General features: G+C 40.8%; 1 protein-coding gene across 1 annotated transcript in view; it reads right to left on the bottom strand.

Annotated features, from left to right (window-relative positions):
- Positions 1 to 2,319: 2,319 nt before the first annotated feature.
- Positions 2,320 to 19,003, bottom strand: part of LOC143341053 (opioid-binding protein/cell adhesion molecule homolog) — a 65,701-nt gene continuing 49,017 nt past the window's right edge. Inside the window, exons 2-10 of the mRNA XM_076763581.1 lie at positions 8,401 to 8,601; positions 7,810 to 8,159; positions 7,225 to 7,369; positions 6,849 to 7,124; positions 6,009 to 6,115; positions 5,275 to 5,464; positions 5,172 to 5,198; positions 4,837 to 4,954; positions 2,320 to 4,709 (exon numbers count right to left, since the gene is read on the bottom strand). Coding sequence (XP_076619696.1) covers positions 4,863 to 4,954; positions 5,172 to 5,198; positions 5,275 to 5,464; positions 6,009 to 6,115; positions 6,849 to 7,124; positions 7,225 to 7,369; positions 7,810 to 8,159; positions 8,401 to 8,601 — 1,388 coding nt within the window. The 3' untranslated portion in view covers positions 2,320 to 4,709; positions 4,837 to 4,862. The remainder of the gene's footprint in view (positions 4,710 to 4,836; positions 4,955 to 5,171; positions 5,199 to 5,274; positions 5,465 to 6,008; positions 6,116 to 6,848; positions 7,125 to 7,224; positions 7,370 to 7,809; positions 8,160 to 8,400; positions 8,602 to 19,003) is intronic.

Here is a 19,003-nt window from a genome sequence, read left to right as displayed (position 1 = left end):
AACCCTGTGTGGTTCATTTAACGAATAACAAGCACCACTCGTGTATAGTTTTTTATTTTATAAATTAGCGTTGCGAAAGAAAGAATGGTCCACTCACGGGTTGTTTGAATTTAAGACGAGTGGACGTTTATTCCAACTATCTGAAATATATCTTTTCTTTATATATTTCCCAACAGAAATACTGCTTGGAAGTACTGTTGTAAATAGTCCAATTGTTTCATTCTCCATAACGTGTACAAATTTATAACTTTTATGTATACATTATTATCACAGATTTGTGATGCATTGAAAAATGCTATATTATGATTAATTTTATTGTAGATTGAATTTATGATTCCAATATATATATCTATATCACTAATTATTCATTATTAGAGTTGGTAATTTTTACGAGATATAATAACCTTTGCAACCCAATTGTTATTTATAAATAGTGAACTTTTTATAAATATTCTGTATTCTTTACATGAATCAAAGTTTTTTCGCGATTATTCTTTTAATTGATGGAAAATAGAATGCTTGTATCGAAAGGGTATGCAAATTGCAATTCGACATTTCATATTAAGAATCGTAGAAATGTAGAGTCGACATTTTCGTTCGTTATTGCTTTTTCTGTACGAACCTAATTTAGTTTTCAATACAGTAAAATATAATTATTGCAATGTATACGTCTTGAAAAATTTTTCATTTCATAAAAGAAACGAAAAATAAAATCTACAGTAACAAATAAATACAATTTTCATCAATTTGGTCAATTTGGTATTTATCTTAACACTGAGACGAATTTAACATTTCATTCAATTTCAATTACGTAATATTTATGTTTTTAAACTTTTTAATATAAATTTTTACTCGTGGAAGCTTTAGTTGAAATATTAATTTCATAATATCATTTTTCTATCTTGACGGTGTATAATTATTTTTTTCTGTGTCCATTAATACACTTTCATTTCAGCTATTAATCCTTTGAACAAGCTCTTGTTACAGAATATACATATAATCATTGAAGAATGGAATTGGGAATGGTACACGGATTCCATCTTGATCGTTCTTAGAGAAATATTTCATACAATTCTATTTATTGAATATGAATTTTTGTTTCAGGGAAACATCGTGGGATTAACGAAGACACCAAGAAGAAAATATCTTGTCATATCTTCGTTTTATATCAGTTATATTCATTGCATATGAGTGTATGTTTTAGAAAAACATCGTGGGATTTATGGAGACACCAAGAAGAAAATATTTCCTCGTATTTCTTCGTTTCCACAGATTGCGTTAGAATATAAGTACAAATGTATATAGATTATAAGGTAAAGAAGCGTTCTCCAGCGTTTTAATAAATACTACCCAAGCGTGTGCGTACATTTAAGTGCGAATTATTAATTTTTAAGGTACATATTAGTATTCCAATATGCAAGGTCCATACGTGCAGTTGCACATTTCTGGTTGGATCTTCAGTGTCTTATTAGGTACTATCATAATAAAAGGATCCATTTAAGAAGGAACAATTAATAATAAAGTACATATTGGTACTTTAATAATCAGGATTCGTACGTGCAGTCGCACATTCCAATTTCGTTTCTAGAAAACATGTGCTGGATTATCTCACATATATCAACATTTTGTTGTTAGGTTGTCGATCTCTTCATCAGTCAGAGTTCGTACGTGCAGTTGCACGTTTAAATTTCGTTTCTAAAAAACATGTGTATCATCTCACATGTATTGACATTTTGTTAGGTTCTTCTTCTCTTTATTGGGCAATTCTTTTAAGAATTGTCCCTTTGTAGCTCATTTCTAACTTTTCGATAGCTTCTCTCTCATTGTTGGATAGGTATTCGAATTCCTCGCCAAAGGAAGGGTGGTTGGGGCGAGGCTAGGGTGGGTCTCCATTCGCAGCAACCTTCACGCGGTGAGACCTGGGTCATATTATTTACTATGCAATTAATATAATTATTAATTACATAGCAAATAATATGAGCTAATGGCTGCGATCTTCTTCGTTTAGTTTAGTTTCATTCTGAATCAATAATTGGATTTGGTCAATTGAATTCCTGTAATTTTGTTTCCTACCATAATAAGCGCTGTGATAGTTTTCTGTAGCCTGTTGGTAACGTTGCGAGTAACACTTCCCTAGTTTATTTAGCTTCAGATAGATAAATTGTTTCTCCAAATATACAGATTTCTAAGCATTTATAAATCGTTTTCTGAAGTTAATACTTTTATTAGAAAGAACTGGTTTCCAATTCATCTTCTCTTTTTCTTCTTATTCCAACTAAAAGTTTAGGAATTGATCGCAGGGAACAAATAATTAATTAATTTCCAATTGATGTTTCAATTTATTTAAATTAGCAGCAATTTATACATAAACCTCTCGTTTCAATCGCTTAAAATAAAGATGTATAAACGTCTGAAAAGTTATTCGATACCATTGTTTATAATATTTTACAATAGAATACGAGAGTTAACGAGACTTGGAAAGTACAATATCTATTAGTAATGTTTTATCATTGAAACTATTACTGAAACGTGAATTTAAAGATAGGTAAACATTATGTAATAATTTGTTGTTAATCTTCAATGCATTTTCATTGAGAAGAATCAGTTTTTCTTTTTGGTTATCGGCCATTAAACATTAAAATTTAGAGATCGATAAATATATTTCAAAGTTTCACATAATCATTTAAGTAAATTACAAAACATAGTAATTATAACGTATTTATTTCAACGATTTATAACTTTTACGATTAATATATTTCTCATTAGCATCGTACGCACTTTACATTAGATTGCATTATTAATCGCGGCCATAAGTTCTGTGGACGATTAGGATTTTAATTACTCGATTAGTAAATGTGGTCTCGTTATATAGTTTACCACGGAGTTCTAAATACATGAAAATACGTATATTGCGCTCGTGCGTATAATTTGCAATCACGTGCAAAGTAGATACTCCTTCAATACGAACAAGAATAAAAACATCTTCTTTTTCTGATGATCATTATTGTCTCAGACTCGACAGTCAGCGACGTTGTATCTTCACTCGAAAGTAATCAGAGTTACGGAACCAATTTTATTATCAAATGAATAAATGCAACGAACACTATACAAAGGAAAAAAAAAGGTATCATGTACAGAATAATCGAAGTAAGCGTGACTGAAATTTCTATAATTAACGTTTACATGACGCGCACCATTTCACGGAGTGGACTATTTTTGTACAACTGTTTACTTGTTAATCTATTGATTGTAACGATTATCATAACTCATTAAAAACGACGTGTATCGGTACTAAAGCTACCAAGCTATTTTGGAAAACGATACATCATATCTCGCACTCTCAACAGCCACTCATATCCACGCATCCCATCATACATTGAAGACGAATGAAAATTTTATAGTTCCTCGAATTGAAAGCACATAAACGAAAAGTAGGAATTTCTACGGACGGATCAAAACCAATTTGGCCGTGGCCATTTTTTTCGTTGACAATTGTTCCAAGAACGATTCCTACATTTCCTCCAGAGATGGACAAACATTCCTACGCGGAGAAACATTTTATTTATTCAACGCGAATTACACTTTGAACCAAACAACGAGGTCGTATCTTATCTTTCTGTGCGTTGCAAATGAATTTCTATGGGGATTATTTTGTTCATCTCTGGTTTGCATCATATTAGCTTATCTTTCTGTTCGAAAGACAGAGAACGTATGCTCGTAGGTTTGCGCCAAAAGCCAACAGATGTAAATTGGCAAAGAGCCAAACGTTATGGTGGAGACATGGCCACTTCGATGGTCTCGAACGACCAATTGATTTCGTTCCTTCGATAGTCAGAAATTCCTAGAGCGTGTCAACACGTAGTATGTTTGTTTTCAATTCTTAAATTTTCGTCGATCTGCTACGTAAATCATAACGACGAACAAACGAACTATAGTAACATTATTTTCTTTGCTATTACACATTAGGTACCTACGTGTCCGCCATTCTCGCGCATGGCGGACAATATATCAGTGCCGGTTTTGTACACGATCGTGAGAGAATAAAAACATGCGTACATGGCACTAAGCAACATCATAGAACACGGATCTAGTGATCTTAAGCATACAAAAATAAATTATAATAATAATCATGTATCTCTGAACTTATACATGTACAGTGAATACTATATTATGTATACGTATATATATATATATATAATATACATATAGATATATAAATATATTTTAAAGTACACTATCCCTTATAGTTACTCCCGATTTAGAGTACAATTAAAATGCTCTTCTTTTTTTTTTTCTCTTGTAATACATAACAGAATATCTAGGAGAATTATATAATACATTTCACTTCGAATTAGCTAAAACGATTGCTTTTTGCTAACAATGCCCGTGATGGATTCCGAATTCGTGAGGAACTTGATCGTTCTCGTTAAAAATTATATAAAAATTCGAGAGATACATTCGTGATTGTAGTTCGAGAAATAAACGATAATACCGTGGTTTTTCTTTTTTGATTATTCGAACAACAAGCAAGAACGCAAACTTACACAGTCTCTATCAATTTGCGAACGAGTCTAAAGTACAAACTAATCAAATTATTTAAAAAAAAAATATATATATTAGGCTAACGATGAACTGTTCTCCTAGACATTCTTGCTTCACTACACCCACCATTATATCTGCTGGTGTACACTTTGGCTGCAGCAAATTATCTGCGAAATAAAAATAAAAAAAATTCGTAGAATTAATTAACGTAGACAACAGGGTGTTCCAAGTGTTTAGGATCGAATTTTCACTCTGACTAAACGAAAATTGAATTGTTCGAAGGGACGTACGTACCTACGTAGTTTAAGGAGTTCAGTAAATTACAGACTTGTAAAGGCACAGGACGAGACGACTAGGAATAACGTTGCAATGGCTATCGCGGGGTGAGACGCGGCTCCTGATGGCCCTTTCACTGCAAATATAGAAAATTCGCGTAACAATCTTGCTGGCTATTTTTCACGAACAAAATTTACGAGGAATGTCGCTCGATCTATTCGATTTTAATTTACTTTTGTAGAATGGTAGATTATAAATTCTTAATGCTATGAATAAAGTAAAATATCGTTCTACAAAAATAGATCGTACAGACTCGTTGAACGCTTCCCTCGCTAATAATTTGTGATACTTACCTCTCTCAGCTTCGTGCTCTTCGAAATCTGCAAAACGATAGAATAACGATTTAATAAATCAGTAGATTCACGGATTGTGAGACGAACGCTTGTATTTCCGTACCTCCTGTAAATACGTGTGGCTCGGAGGGTTGAGACCATCCAAAATCGTTTCTAGCGGTGATGATCGTTTCGTATGATCCAGGCTGAAGATCCTCGATCACATGTTCGACGGTAAATTGATTGCCTTTGCCATTCGTTACCGAAGGCTTGAGAACCATCCATTGATTGTCCCCACTGCGACGGTATTGCAGCTGCAATCATTCGGTCGATTAAATTTTAATTTCGAGAAATTAAATGATCTTCCCATTTTAGTAAAATTGAAATTTAGTAGTTATTAATAAGCGCCTATCTGCTAAAACTTTGGAGATATTTCAATTTGAAGCTCTTCTTTCATGTTCATTACAAATCCTATACAATTTTATTGTTAACGTAGAACAAAATGACTATAATTGATAGAAAATTATCCTAGCATTGAAAATTTTTTCTCAGAATTCTTCATTTTTGAGATAATGGTATTTGAAGATTTACCAGATACGCTAATGCGTCTCTTCATTACTCAGTGTTTCTACTTATATCGGTGACCAACTCTATTACACGCGATCTTTTTTAAAAACGAAGTTCCGTATGAAAACATTTTACTCTATCTTGTCGAGTTATTTTTTAACGAGAAATCACGATACTTTTCAGCTATATATCTGTAAAAAGAATTCTTAAAAATGACCCCTTTTTTCGAAGCGTGAAAGCAAGAAGGCTCTTTGATTAGTATAAAACAGAGTTGCATTTATGTTACAATACCTTGTATTCGGTGATCGGCGAATAGCTCTCCAATCGCCATTTTAAAACCAAACCTGTGCCGGTTCTGGTTACTTCACAGCTATATATAGTTGCTTGAGACGGTAAACCTGTAAAACAATGATTTCAGTCTTAACGATATAATTGATTCATTTGTGTATGAATGGACAATGCTCGAAAATCCAAAAATTCCATCTGTAGATTCTGAGAAGTAAAAAAAGACAGTTATTCGATCAACGTGTGATAGGAACGTTGCAATAAACATGTCCGAAAGTCAAGAAATAGTTCAGAAAGTTTGTGCAAGTTGTAGTAACGTGGATAAATCGTGAAACTGACGCTATAGGCACTCATACAAAAAATAAAATTGATACAAGATACGTATGTATGTACGTTTGACTTTATAATAAATTAAGAATCTCTACACACGCGCGCGCACAGGGAATTACTACTCCAACAATAAGATACGTGTTGCTCGTGTAAAACAATAGAGGCAGTTCCGCGACAGCCATTTTCCACTATCGCTGCGCGGACTCATCCTCGGGCGGACAGAATACTAAATAGTTCGTTACTCCTCTGTTGCAACAGTTTTACGATTTCTCCGTTTCTCCAAGCTTTCCACAGGCTCCCCGAATGGTTTTCTGAATAATTACTTCGCAAATAGATCGTCGTTCGAAGAGAACAAGGTCGAATTACACCGATTGCGAGTTTAAACCTTTGGATACATTTGTTAGAGCTGTCCACATCACACACGTTGATCGTAACCATTATTTCACAAATCTAAAATCTGAAACGTTTCTCCACCTGTCCGTGGCCCCGTTTCTCTCGTAATAAAAGTTTAATTACCGGTGAGGACAACGCTTTTCTCGGTTCGACCCAATTTATTCGTCGCCACGCACGTGTACGTTCCGAGATCCTTCTGTTCGGTGTGCAAAATCTTAAGCGTGTGGGGATTTTTGTCGCTCTTGATCTCTATCCTTCCCGGATCCGGCAGGATCTCCGTCTGATCCTTGTACCATGCTACCCTGGTTACGTGAGGATGAGCGTGAACGATACACGTCAAGTCCGACTCCACGCCGAGTCCAGTATGCACCATACTCTTTGCTTCTATTTCAGGAGCATCTATCAAAACAAATACATTCCTTCGTGTTTGATTTATTCATTCGGGTAACGCTTAAATATAGACTAACCCCGGGGCGAGCGAACGTATCCAAATACTTACAATTAACGACGACGACAATCGTTTCCAACGGCGGCTTCTCCGAACCGTCCTCGAGCAGGCACCTGTAACGTCCGCTATCGTGTCTGCTAACGTTCTGAATGGTGATTCGATTGCCAGGCATCTCGTCCGCGTGGATCCTCATGTTCTGTTACGAGAAAACGTGAAATTTATTGCTAACTCCATCGACAAACGTTGATTTATAACTTTCAAGGGGTTTTCTATAGGACAGTGATGGCGAATCTTTTTGAGAAATGGGCCAAATTTTAGTCATTATTTTTTTTAGTACTAGCTCGTGGGTCACAAAGTCAGTGACTCACTTTTAAAGTCCTCTAAAAAGTTTACGTTTCCCTTTTGCTTTACAACTCTTGCTTTTGCAAGTGAAGAGCACAATATAAAGGTCGGCGTCGAAAAATTGATATAAATGGTGTGATATAGAAAATAAGTTTATAAAAGTCAACGCGTGGGGCATATAGGTTCGCCATCACTGCTATAGGACAAAATTCTAGACAGTTCGATGTTTGGAACGTTTCGTGTAATAAAATGGCGTGTTGGTGAGTTCTGATCAGTTGTAAATTGTCGCTTTACCTCTCGGTACCATTTAATTTGAGGCGTGGGTTGTATCCTCGTCTCACAGCCAAGGGTGACGCTTTCACCAGCATTGACTTCTACCCTTTTCCTGGGGATGACGCGTATGAGTGGTTTGTGAGGGGCTGGGGCCGGTGCGTCCTCAACCAGCACTCTGTGCTTGATCGTGACTGTGCTTGATTTCTGAAGAATACTGCACTCGTAATCTTCCGAGGTATCGTTGGTCGTGACATTGTGGATCACCAGCGTGTTGTTTGGCAATCGAACGATCCTCTCACTGTCCACCGTCATCGCGATGCTGTCCAGATACAAGGTTTCGTCGTTCCTCTTCCACGTAACCGCAAAATTATCTGCAACGTTTCGAGCATTTAAATTATTTGCTTCGTTACTAGACGATGGTTTTCCCGAAAAAAAATTTACGTTGTATTTTGTAACGAATATAATTTTTTAGAATCAAAACTGGACTTAAATTGTTCGAAATGTCTGCTATAATTTTTGTTATGGAATATGGCGACTCGTATCGAGGCAAATTTAATTACCTGATTAAGAACGAAGGAAATAGTTAGAATAATGGAAAGTTCGTTCACTCACCCGCATTTTTAACGAGACAGGGCAGCCAAATGGTACTTCCGTTTCTGACTCTTATGCTTTCCGGCTTGGACATGATCTGCGGTGGTTCCTCGATGGAACCAGGATCATTATCATCAGCCGTGTCGTCGTCGTTATAATCGGGCGGTGGATCGTCGTCGCTATAATTCACGCCCTCGTTGCTCTTGGCCGGTTTGCACCAAGCTGGAACAAAAGAACGACATTGCACTTAATTAGCAACTTGTGTACGGGCAACACGGAGATCGGTGGTCACGTTTCATTGCGTTGGTAACGTTCACTTTCTGTGCTTAGCCGCGAAACGACGTCGAATTCTTGGCCTTTCGTTAGCGCATCGCCACTTTTGCGCGCCTTGTTAGCATAGAAACCGAGAAAGGCAAGAATTTCTAACGAAGGAAAACACGAGTGATTCACGACCGATACCGGGGAGAACCTTTGAAGCGGATTTCACTCGTAATTAAATTTAAATTAACTTCGATATAACAAGAAATTCAATACTATTCAAAGTACGGGAATTTTTTCTTACTTTATAAAGTTAATCATTTATAGAAAATAAAATGTGCTAGAATTGTGTAGTTATTATTAAAAAAATTGCATCTTCTCTCATACCAGAATGTTTATTACGTTCGTATCGAGAACTGACCTATCTACGATCCATCGTGAGCAATTCTTTCGGCAGGTATTCTCGATCTATTTCTTACGAGGATCTCAAACGATCGTCGAAGGAGGGGCAGAGAACACGAGGTTGAAATTAGATTTCTAGTACAAGACATGCGCTTAATTTCAGGGCGGTCGTATGTAAGCACACCGTTTTCTAATAATACTCTCTCGGCCCCATAACGCTGTTTCCAACAATGCTTTCCCGGTACTTCACGTGCTGTACGCGAGTATCGTTAGTGGACGGTTAACCGAATAATAAAGAACACGAGCGAAACGGTAGAACGAACGAAATAAGAGGTCCACACCCTCGGCTGCGTGTCTACACCCAGTTTACCCCGTTTTCAGGCACGTCGACCTCCCGTCCAGTCGTTATATACACCGTTCGATTTTAACCAGAAACCACGCCCTTATCAGAGAAAAAATATGGATCATGGAACGACTCGGACATCGGTTGTCAATTGTACACGACGATTCGTTCGGTACCTTTTGATTTCGTTATGGACACTCGGGGTAAAAGCACGATTTGACCCACTTCTGATCAGGCGAAACTCCGTAGCCGGTATTCAGAGCGTTGTCGACGCTCGAAATCTCGCGTATCCTTTATTGCAGGCCTCGTGAATTTATGCTCGATTCGAGGGTGGCTCGCCCGGCTCGAGTCTGAAAGGATATTCGGATTTAGAGCATGGCGAATGGGCTTTGATAACGTCCGAGTAAATTTGAAAGCGGTCCGAATCTCTCGTGTCGCTTTGAACGGTACCTTTAACCCTTTGTTTCGCGTCGATAACATTCACCGCGCGACCAGATTAAGTTCTGCGTTCAGCGACGAATATTAGACGACCAAGGTGGTTGAAACGCGGAATCCAATGTAGGAATATTCCAACAGTATCGTACGATACCGTACGCCCCTTTGTAACGGTTATTATTAAATTTGGAACTGGTTAAACCGACACCAAAGTCCTCCTAGTTTGAGACAATTGTCTTTGTCAAGGATAATGAAACTTCATTGTATATTTAGAGGTAGCTAAAATCAGATATTTCTTATTTTTGGCCGTTTTATGAATCTGCAAAGTTTTCATTCTTCCACGAACGTTCCTTCGCGGTATCAAACGACAATTAACATAACGTTGCATTAACGAGTTACTCGAAAGTATTTATTCAAGGCTGCTCGAAAGGAACAATGCCGTTATATCAAATAAGAGGTATGATTAAACCGAGAATGACCCATGAATCTAGGTTAATGGCTGACCACCGCATGCCGGTAGTTCTGTTTCTACTTAGCTTACACCCCCCCAAGCCGACGACATCGCGACACCCTTAGCAACGGCCTAGAAAGACGCCACGACGTCCCATTGCTCAATTTACTCTCACCATGGATACTCGTACCCTGTTCGACCACGGTGAATTGAAACTACGTTTCCCCCGGAGATGATTGCCCAGAAAGTCAACCTTGACAGTTGATTGGAAAGCTCGAAGAATTAAAGATCTATGGCTATCTTGCTTCGATTAATCCCGTTTCGAACGATTTCGTTTCAAATGGAACGAAAGGGGAAAGAAGGCCAAGAGGTCGGACAATTTCTCGAGATCTTTCGCGGGATCTCGTAGCATTTTCGATTTTTCATTTCCCCTCCTTTCCATTTTGACGGACAAAGGGAAGGACATCTGAAAGCCGGTCTACACGTCCGGTGCTCAAGGTGAATGGGAAGAAACTGCAGTACGCAATGCATCATAAACCAGGCATCCGAGTAAACGCAATAAAGGCACGACGCAAGAACTCGTGCCGCGGCTTCATCGGGGAGGTCTTGCGAAATAGAAAAAAATCCCAAGATCACCTCTCTCCCTCTCTCGCGTTACGTTGCATTTCGCGATGTCTTTGTCCTTCCATTGGGATTCAAGCGACGCCCGCGTACACGTACACGAAAGAATAACGGACGTGCCTGAAAACCGCAAAACCATTTTGCATTAGGCGATCACGTTGCAAACGATGATGTCACCGTGACCGCATGTCCAAAAAGAGGACCTGACTCTCTTCGTGTTCGTGATTTTTCCCGACCGTACTCGTCATCCTATCCGCGTTGTCCTTACGTGACTAGGCCTGTCCGTGATAGAACTACGCGCGTCCTCCGCGAGCACGCGTTTCCTGGTCTGTCGGCCTGCGCACACCCTCGCAAATCAAAAAGGGAGATTGTAAATTAGCCCAGGAGATCAGGTAGACCGATCGATGCGGTCTGCAAAATGTCAGGGTGCCGTTGAAGGGTGCAATTACGTTAGGGGGTGCCGGACACCGCGCAATTTATACAGGGCGCGTCGAGAGAACGGAGGATGGGGTCACCTATTTCGCTGGAGTTAGAATAGAAAGGATAATGGGAAAAGTTTATCGACATAACGAGATCTATTTTTCTAGGAAATTAATTCTAGTTTAAGTGAAATAAAATTGTACGATATAGACTTTTCCAAATGAAATTAACCTTGTGGGGGGATGCAAATGTGATTTAACTGGAAAGGAGCTGGCATTCAAAGTATTTTATTTTATTTTTATTACGGTGGTTTCAGAAAGCAGATTTGTAGGCAAGCTCGATTCTCGGAAGGGTGAATTTGATTTGCATACCGAAGGTGGATTGTTGATTCCATAAAAAAGTGATAGGCCTGACAGACCTTGTTCCACCGTTCGACTTTTCCCCCTGTCGCCGCGTTCTATTTGCAACGAAACAAGAATTACAGCTAGTTCCAGTCGACGTACTCCGTACAACAGGAAAGCGTAATTTCATTTCGTTTTAATTTCATTTGATTTTTCAATCGACCGTTCCGCGAGCATGGATACCGGGGTTTTACAATGTAACCTTTCTCTCGTTGATCGTAATCGAGAATTACATCGACGAGAAACAAGCAATTAAGATTTATCGACGCGTATGGATTCCTTGCACCTTGTAAGTGTCGACGCGCAACCAGAAACTAGATAAGAGGCGTAATGGCATTACGGTTTCTCCTGCAACGCGAATTATTTTACCACGGTGCCTCTTCGTGGAATTTTCATCAGAACTGGCCACCAGTCTCCGTTTACCTACTGTTCCCAAGATGGTATCTCCCTCCGCGCGAATAGCACACGACGCGAGACGCGCGACTTAATTGCAAAAACCGCTCCGTTATGTTTCCGCGGAAGCGAACCGTTTAATCAACAGCGCTTCTACGATTTCCGGCGAAGAGGAAATCGCCTTTTTCTAAATCTGAATCACGACTCGTCGGGGCACACTCGAAATGTCAGTGCGTGGTTGTCCGAGAACTTTGCCAATATTGCGGTTACGTCTGCGAGATCGTTTCATTCAAATGTAAATTTAGCGTTCGATGAATAATCGTTTTACATTCGCCGGGGTGCGCGGCTAGAAAATGACCGAAGCCATGTATAGTCGAAGCAGCCGTAAAATGTAAATTTCACGGAACCACCTACTAGGAAAATAGAAATATTATTTCTGCAAAACACCTTCGTCGATCCTATCTTCTGTATTCTTATTTTGTTATTTCCGAGTCCTTACAATTATCTAACGTAATTTAAAACTAGTTATACAAAATTCTTTGTGTTACTATTTGCAGCAACAAATAACGATTTGCCAAAGAATTCCTAACATTGGTTCAGTTATAGCTTGCTGTACATCAATGTTTACGTAGTTTCAGTGTTTGCCGCGCGCCATCTTTGTCTCTCGAGTGTCCTCCTCGAGCCAGTTCGTACGAAAGAATAGAATCTTACATAGAAACGAATAGGAAGACGCGGCTTAACGATCTTAAGCGCTCCCCTTATCGATCGTGTCCTCGCCCCCATGGACAAAGTCTGTTTGCTCCGACAAACCTTCCACCCCCGCATAAAAAGTATCGCTGCATGGGGAAAAAGTCGTACTGGCCGCTTGGGCGATTATCGATATACACGACGCATTAAAAGAAAATTGCCATTCTTTTCTATCACATCCACGTTGTTTCTTGACCCGTTTTGATTACTTGTGAAATTTCTGTGAGATCGTTCCGTTCGCCTGGTTACGATGTTCGAACTCGGCGATTGGAAGCGTCGTTCGACCAGGAATAGGAAAATCTATGCAAGGACGCGGGTCGTTAATTATCGAGCTTATCGAGGCTAACGTGCCCCGGCGGCTCCAACGGAAGCCCGACAGCAGAAGTTCTCACGAGGCCACGGAATCGGTTATTAAGAAACGATTCGAGAGAGGCCGCGGATATTAAAATTCAGAATTTATCCTTCGAAGGCTGAGAGGTTGACAGCGTTCGATGGATCACGAATGTTGAATGGGTGACGTCACCTCTCGCATTCCCTCACGCCTTAATGGTTATTATTGCTAAGAGGCACGCACTCTTATTCCGAGAGGGAACCTTCTCCGTTTCACGTACGTCGCGACGAACACGTGTGAGTCTGTAAACATTCGTCGGTGACGCTGTCGCGCGTGTTCGTGGGTGCTTGTAAAATACCACGAAAAGAGGTGGGAGTCGCGGGGCGAACGTTCGTGTGCGTTTACTGGCGGTATGTGCAACGCGCGTCTGTGTTCGGGGCAACGGATAATAAAACGGGGAGTGCCATTGGCCGAATTGACCCGCGGCAGCGTACGAACCTCCTAAAAAGTCCCCGGTGCCCCGACGAGTCCGTAAGGTCAGCGATATCGTCCCGTTTCGCCACGCCAAATGTTAAATATCGAGGACAATGATTTTCAACAGGGTTTCGTCACTCGACACCAAATTTTTTCTCTCTTGGCCATATATGGTTATTCTCGAAAGCGTACATACGCTTCAGGTTGTTCGTGATTCTCGCGTAAATAAATATGAAAAAGAAAAGTGAAGTTGGTTATTCAAGTTGCAGAGATCATCTCGTTCTAGATCTGCTAGAAGAGTCGTCGAGCTTCTCTAGCAAATTCTCTGGCAGACTTCGCTTTTCTTCGTTTGGAACAGATCATTTTCTCGAGGAGGTTTCAACAAGTTTGTCACGTACAAAAACATATGCTTGAAGCTCAACTGGAATATTCCTCAATTTGCATCGTTTTACCGACCGATGGTCACGATTTGGGTGGACTTAGAAGATGTACAAAATGGAGGACGCGAACAGGAATCCGATCGTTCGAACGAACGCTTCTATGCTCATAAGAATCGACGTAAGAGAACATGAGTCAGAGTTAAAGCAGAACGGACGCTGTAGCAGGACGATAATTAATATAATTCCAACAAACGATAACGTCGAAGCAAGAGAGGGTCTCGATTCCCTCGAACCGATGACTAATGGACTAGTTCTCACGGCGTCGCGTTTCCCCGAGCATTGCGACATTCCCCGGGTGTCTCTTTCCCTTTTCCCCGGGCTGACGAATTGCGTCAGGGTTTTTCGGGAACGGAACACGAAACGCTCGCGAACCGATTGCGCAATCGGACATAGAGAAGAGCTTGGGTGGCAGACGAACGATGAACGATTCGAAATAATCCGTGATTGCAGCCGGTTCGCCACGCGAAAATAACCGCGCGTCGGCTGCAAGGGATATAACGCCGCCGAGGCGAAATAGCAAAAGGGACGACATTGAAGCTGGCTAGCTGCCAAACGGGAAGATAACATAGAATCGCAGATGCTCCTCCCGGCGCGTTGGATCTTACCGAACCCGTTCGCCGGCCGAGCGGAGGAACCACGAAGACGGTTCGCCCGGATTTTTATGAAGTCCATAGCCGCCTGATTTAGACGCAGCTCGTGCAACCCGCCATTCCTCTAGCTCTCTATCTCCAGAAACCTCGCACACCGACGTTAGCTCTGCTCCGATTTCGCCTCGTTACGGTTGCATAGACTAACAAGGAGAACCCGAATCCTTCGATTTTAACGAAACTTTGCACATTGGTAGATTTTGTACTCAGAGACTCGATAAGTTGTTAGATATTATATGGTTAATTTTGCGTTGTTTATTGACCAGTTACTGTCACTTAGTACTTGATAATTTCAGAAAAGAAAATTTTTAATATCGACATCGAAGCTACAAAGTAAACTGAGTTTTATTGGCAAATATATCTTAAAATATCTGCGACTTCTCGCACAGTGTTGCATCTCTGCAAAATATCACGCGTGTTTTAAAATGACATACAGCACGATGAGCACGTTCGGTTCGATATTAAAGACGAGAGTCGCTTCCAGAACACGACGGTTTTGATATTCCTTCCATTGTTTGGGCACGGAGGGGTAATTCCGGGGAACGACGCGGTAATTAAAGAAACAAGAGCTTGTTGATGAGGTTTCCGCGACACGGGCACATTTTCTTCGCGAAAGAAATTGTAATGTTTATTAAAACCGTTTCACCGTAGCGTGCGTGTTTTTTTTTTGTCTCGAGAAGGAAGAGAACCGCGCACAGTGGAGGATATTAAGAGCAAAGGGAGGGTATAATAAGCGGCAAAAAGGAAGACACATTCGCGCGAAGCTCTCTCGGCCGAGCGTTGAGCGTAAAAACATTCTTAATAGCTTAAAATGACCGCGGTTCTCAAGGCCTTCGGTACACGCCGACGAGCAGGATGTGGTAATTATTTGCTGCCCGCGTACTCATCTTGCGTTAGTAGGCGAATGTCAACAGTTTATCACTCTTTGTGTAACCGGTGAACACCTTGCCGGGACGTCGGTCGAGCATCAATCGGAATTTACATTCGAAGCCGTCTGTTTGAAGAATACTTATGAGCTCGAATATCAATTGGAGGTCTCGAATACTGTCCTCCACCGTTTCTACGACTGTTTCGCCATTTTTGGTCACTTTTAACTTAAGAACTTGCAACTACGACGAGAGGTGGAAGAATAATTACTAGGGGTGGGTGAAGTCTCGAAAATATACGAGACATTAACATTCATAATCTTCTCCTTATCCCTGATAGTCCATTATGTCCACCTATGCTATTAACAGGCAATATAGAAAAATTAGGACTTTTATTCTCGATATTCTCGATTGACAAGATACTATCGAGGACTCGTCTCATCTCAAACATGGAGACCTCTAATAATCACGGTTACGAGAACGAAAGGATGTAGAGACATCCCATCCGACGCTAGCCCTTCCGAAAACCGCGTATACGTAAGATTTCATAACACGATACCGACAAACACGAGAAGGAAACCAATCAAGGCTCCTCGACGACGAGATATTCGCCCTCGCGGAACAACGAACTTGACCCAGGGAATCGATCGTGTAATCCGGTCACGTAGACGTTTAACCCTACGCACGTACCCCTCGCAGGATCTAATACTTTCCCTTGTTTGGAAACGTTGCGTTTCTGGGAATCGTCACGGGCAAGGTGGAACCCCGAGGCACGTATGAATCTCGCGCAAGCGTCGAACTTTAATGCTCGCGTACTCGCAAGGCTACGAAATTCCCCGCTCCCGGACGCGATTTATACCGACAATTACACGCCGGGAACCCTTTTGGATCCCTTTGTGCGCGAGCTCGGTGTCGGTTTTCAATCCGCGTCGTCGGTCACGGGAAAAGGAGGAACGCGGGACGAGAGAGGCGAGATCTCTTCCTCGTCGAGAGACGATTAAACAGTCGTTAAGCGGGTGAGTCAGCTCGCGAGGAAGGTGATCCAGACGCGTGAAGAAGACGGTCGCTTTCACAGACGACCGAATACCTCGGGGGCGTCACCGTGAATGCGATTAATTGACCATCGAGATGCGTCTCCTTTACATATTTTTGAATAGCCACCGCAGACAGTGGAGAACCCCATCCGTCGACACGGACGACGTTCCGTGTAATAGCATTATCGTCTTCGTTACCGTCGATATACGAAAGGACCGACGAACATTACGAAGCGTATCTTTCCGTTCCTTTCCACCCACGGCGTCGGATTACACCTACTCGGCAACCGAAATTCGATACGCGGCATTATGTACACGGCGCGAATTCCGTTTTAACGACATATTGCAAATCCTCCGGCCTGTTCACCCGAAGAGAAAACAATCGATTCCACGTTGCATAACTCGAGGGACCGACTCGACAACATCCACTGGCAGACAAATAACACTCGTCGACGAATAGAGAAAGTCAGTTTGTTCGAGATCGATACAAAATTACGGAATAGAAACAAATTGAACATTGCGTCGTGGAGAAATCGATATTTTACGTTTCGAACTTTAAATGTAAATACCTATTCTTGCATTGTATAGCAGTATAGAACAAGCCTCGATTTCGTATGTTAATGATTTCATAATTAATGGAGCTTTAAGCAATCTTTGTCTTTATTTAATCCTATGGAAAATACTGACAAAGTTTGACCATTCAAACATGGTGAAGCCACGCGAAAAGCCCATCCGAGCGAACCTTATATTCTCCATTTTTCAAAGTTCATAACATTATAGAATTACAAGACCACAGGGGAAAACAGACGCATCTTTTTACCGATGCGTTTCTATAGTAAAATTGTTAGCACGAGGCTGGTTGAATTAATGAGACAGATAAAGAGAAAAGTTTTTTGTTTAACTTTCAAGGATTTCGTGGCTACCGGAACAAGGTCCAATCGTGGCGCGTGAGCACGACTTAACAAATTTCTTTGCTCTGGCCATTAGAGCCAACAGTCGTTAATGCTGGCTGTGTGCTTTCTCGCTTAACAATATTGACAAGTCGCCGGTACACTTATTTGCGCCACATCGCTGAATCTCGACCACGTGCCACGGTGTAGCATGATGTCATTGTGAAATCGTCGTTCCCCGGGCACGACTCTATCCACGACCATAACGAACTCGTAATTACCGTCGCATTTGGAGCAACAGGCGCATCGCGGTCTGTGCTCGTAATCGTTCTCCCGCATACTCCTTTCTTTTTTTACCCCCCTTTTCATTCATAATTCACGTCGTTCGTTCGAGTTGATTGTAGCACGTTATCGGAAAGCGTTATCGTCAATGTTTTACAAACGAAGAAAGACTAAGATTCATGGGGAATTAAGCGTCACGTATGCGTGACAGCGGCTGTAAACAGTTGGTTAAAATGCATACTCAGTTGGTCTATTAATATATAAAATTACTATAAATATAACAGTTTGATCTGTGATCGATGGTTTACAAACTGAATGGTGGTATTTTTAAATAATTTTTACTCTAGAAATTTGATCGTTATTATTTAAATTACTAGATTTTTGGCTCTCAGGGCTTCAAAGCAAATTACGATAGAATCTCTGCTATTGTAGAGTACTTGCCACTTTTCTTGTCGAAACACACGATTACGAACGAAATTAATTCTCATCACAATTTAGCATGAAGCTTGTAGCGTGCATGGCCACGCATGGTAATGGCGACAAAGCGGAAACGTGCAGCGCTAACTGCAGAAATAAAACACGAGATAATCCGTCGATTGAAAACTAACGAATGTGCCTTGAAATTAGCAAAAATGGAGAAGCTACGATTATCAACGTTAAAAATAAAAGAAGCAACTTTCCCCTGTTATAAGATAGCGAATTTTTGCTAGGCCATGTAATCTCCATCCTATTTTTCGTGTTTATTAATTTAAAAAAGAATTTTAACGTACAATTCTTACATTGAAGACTCTCGTTCGAACTGTCGTGTCTTCTTATAAGTTCGATCGTCTAATTGGACATTGTAACGACAGAATCGGAGCGTATTCCATTTTCCAAGAAAACAGGAAGCGCACTTTGACCCGACCGGTTGGATCCGTCCGTGCGATATTCTCCGAAGGTGACTTTTCCCTCGACAGAAGCGAGATGTAAATCGTAAAAACTGGCAACCACGACTCAATAAGCCTACGGTTAGTCACGGTTGACCCACTTGCGACTGTCTTCGGTAAATCATGAGTAGACTCGCCACGGGGAACGCGGTGGATTTCCGTGAATCCTCAATGAAGCCGACGAGCCGTGACTCGTTTAGATAAGCAGTCGGTTCCTTGACACTGCAAATCGATATACTCCATTCTGCTAGGCCGCTTGCACG

This window comes from Colletes latitarsis, chromosome 4 (genome assembly GCF_051014445.1).
Source record: "Colletes latitarsis isolate SP2378_abdomen chromosome 4, iyColLati1, whole genome shotgun sequence".
NCBI classification, from domain to species: domain Eukaryota; kingdom Metazoa; phylum Arthropoda; class Insecta; order Hymenoptera; family Colletidae; genus Colletes; species Colletes latitarsis.
Note: the sequence above shows the minus strand (reverse complement) of the source record. Positions and strands in the feature narration are given on the sequence as shown.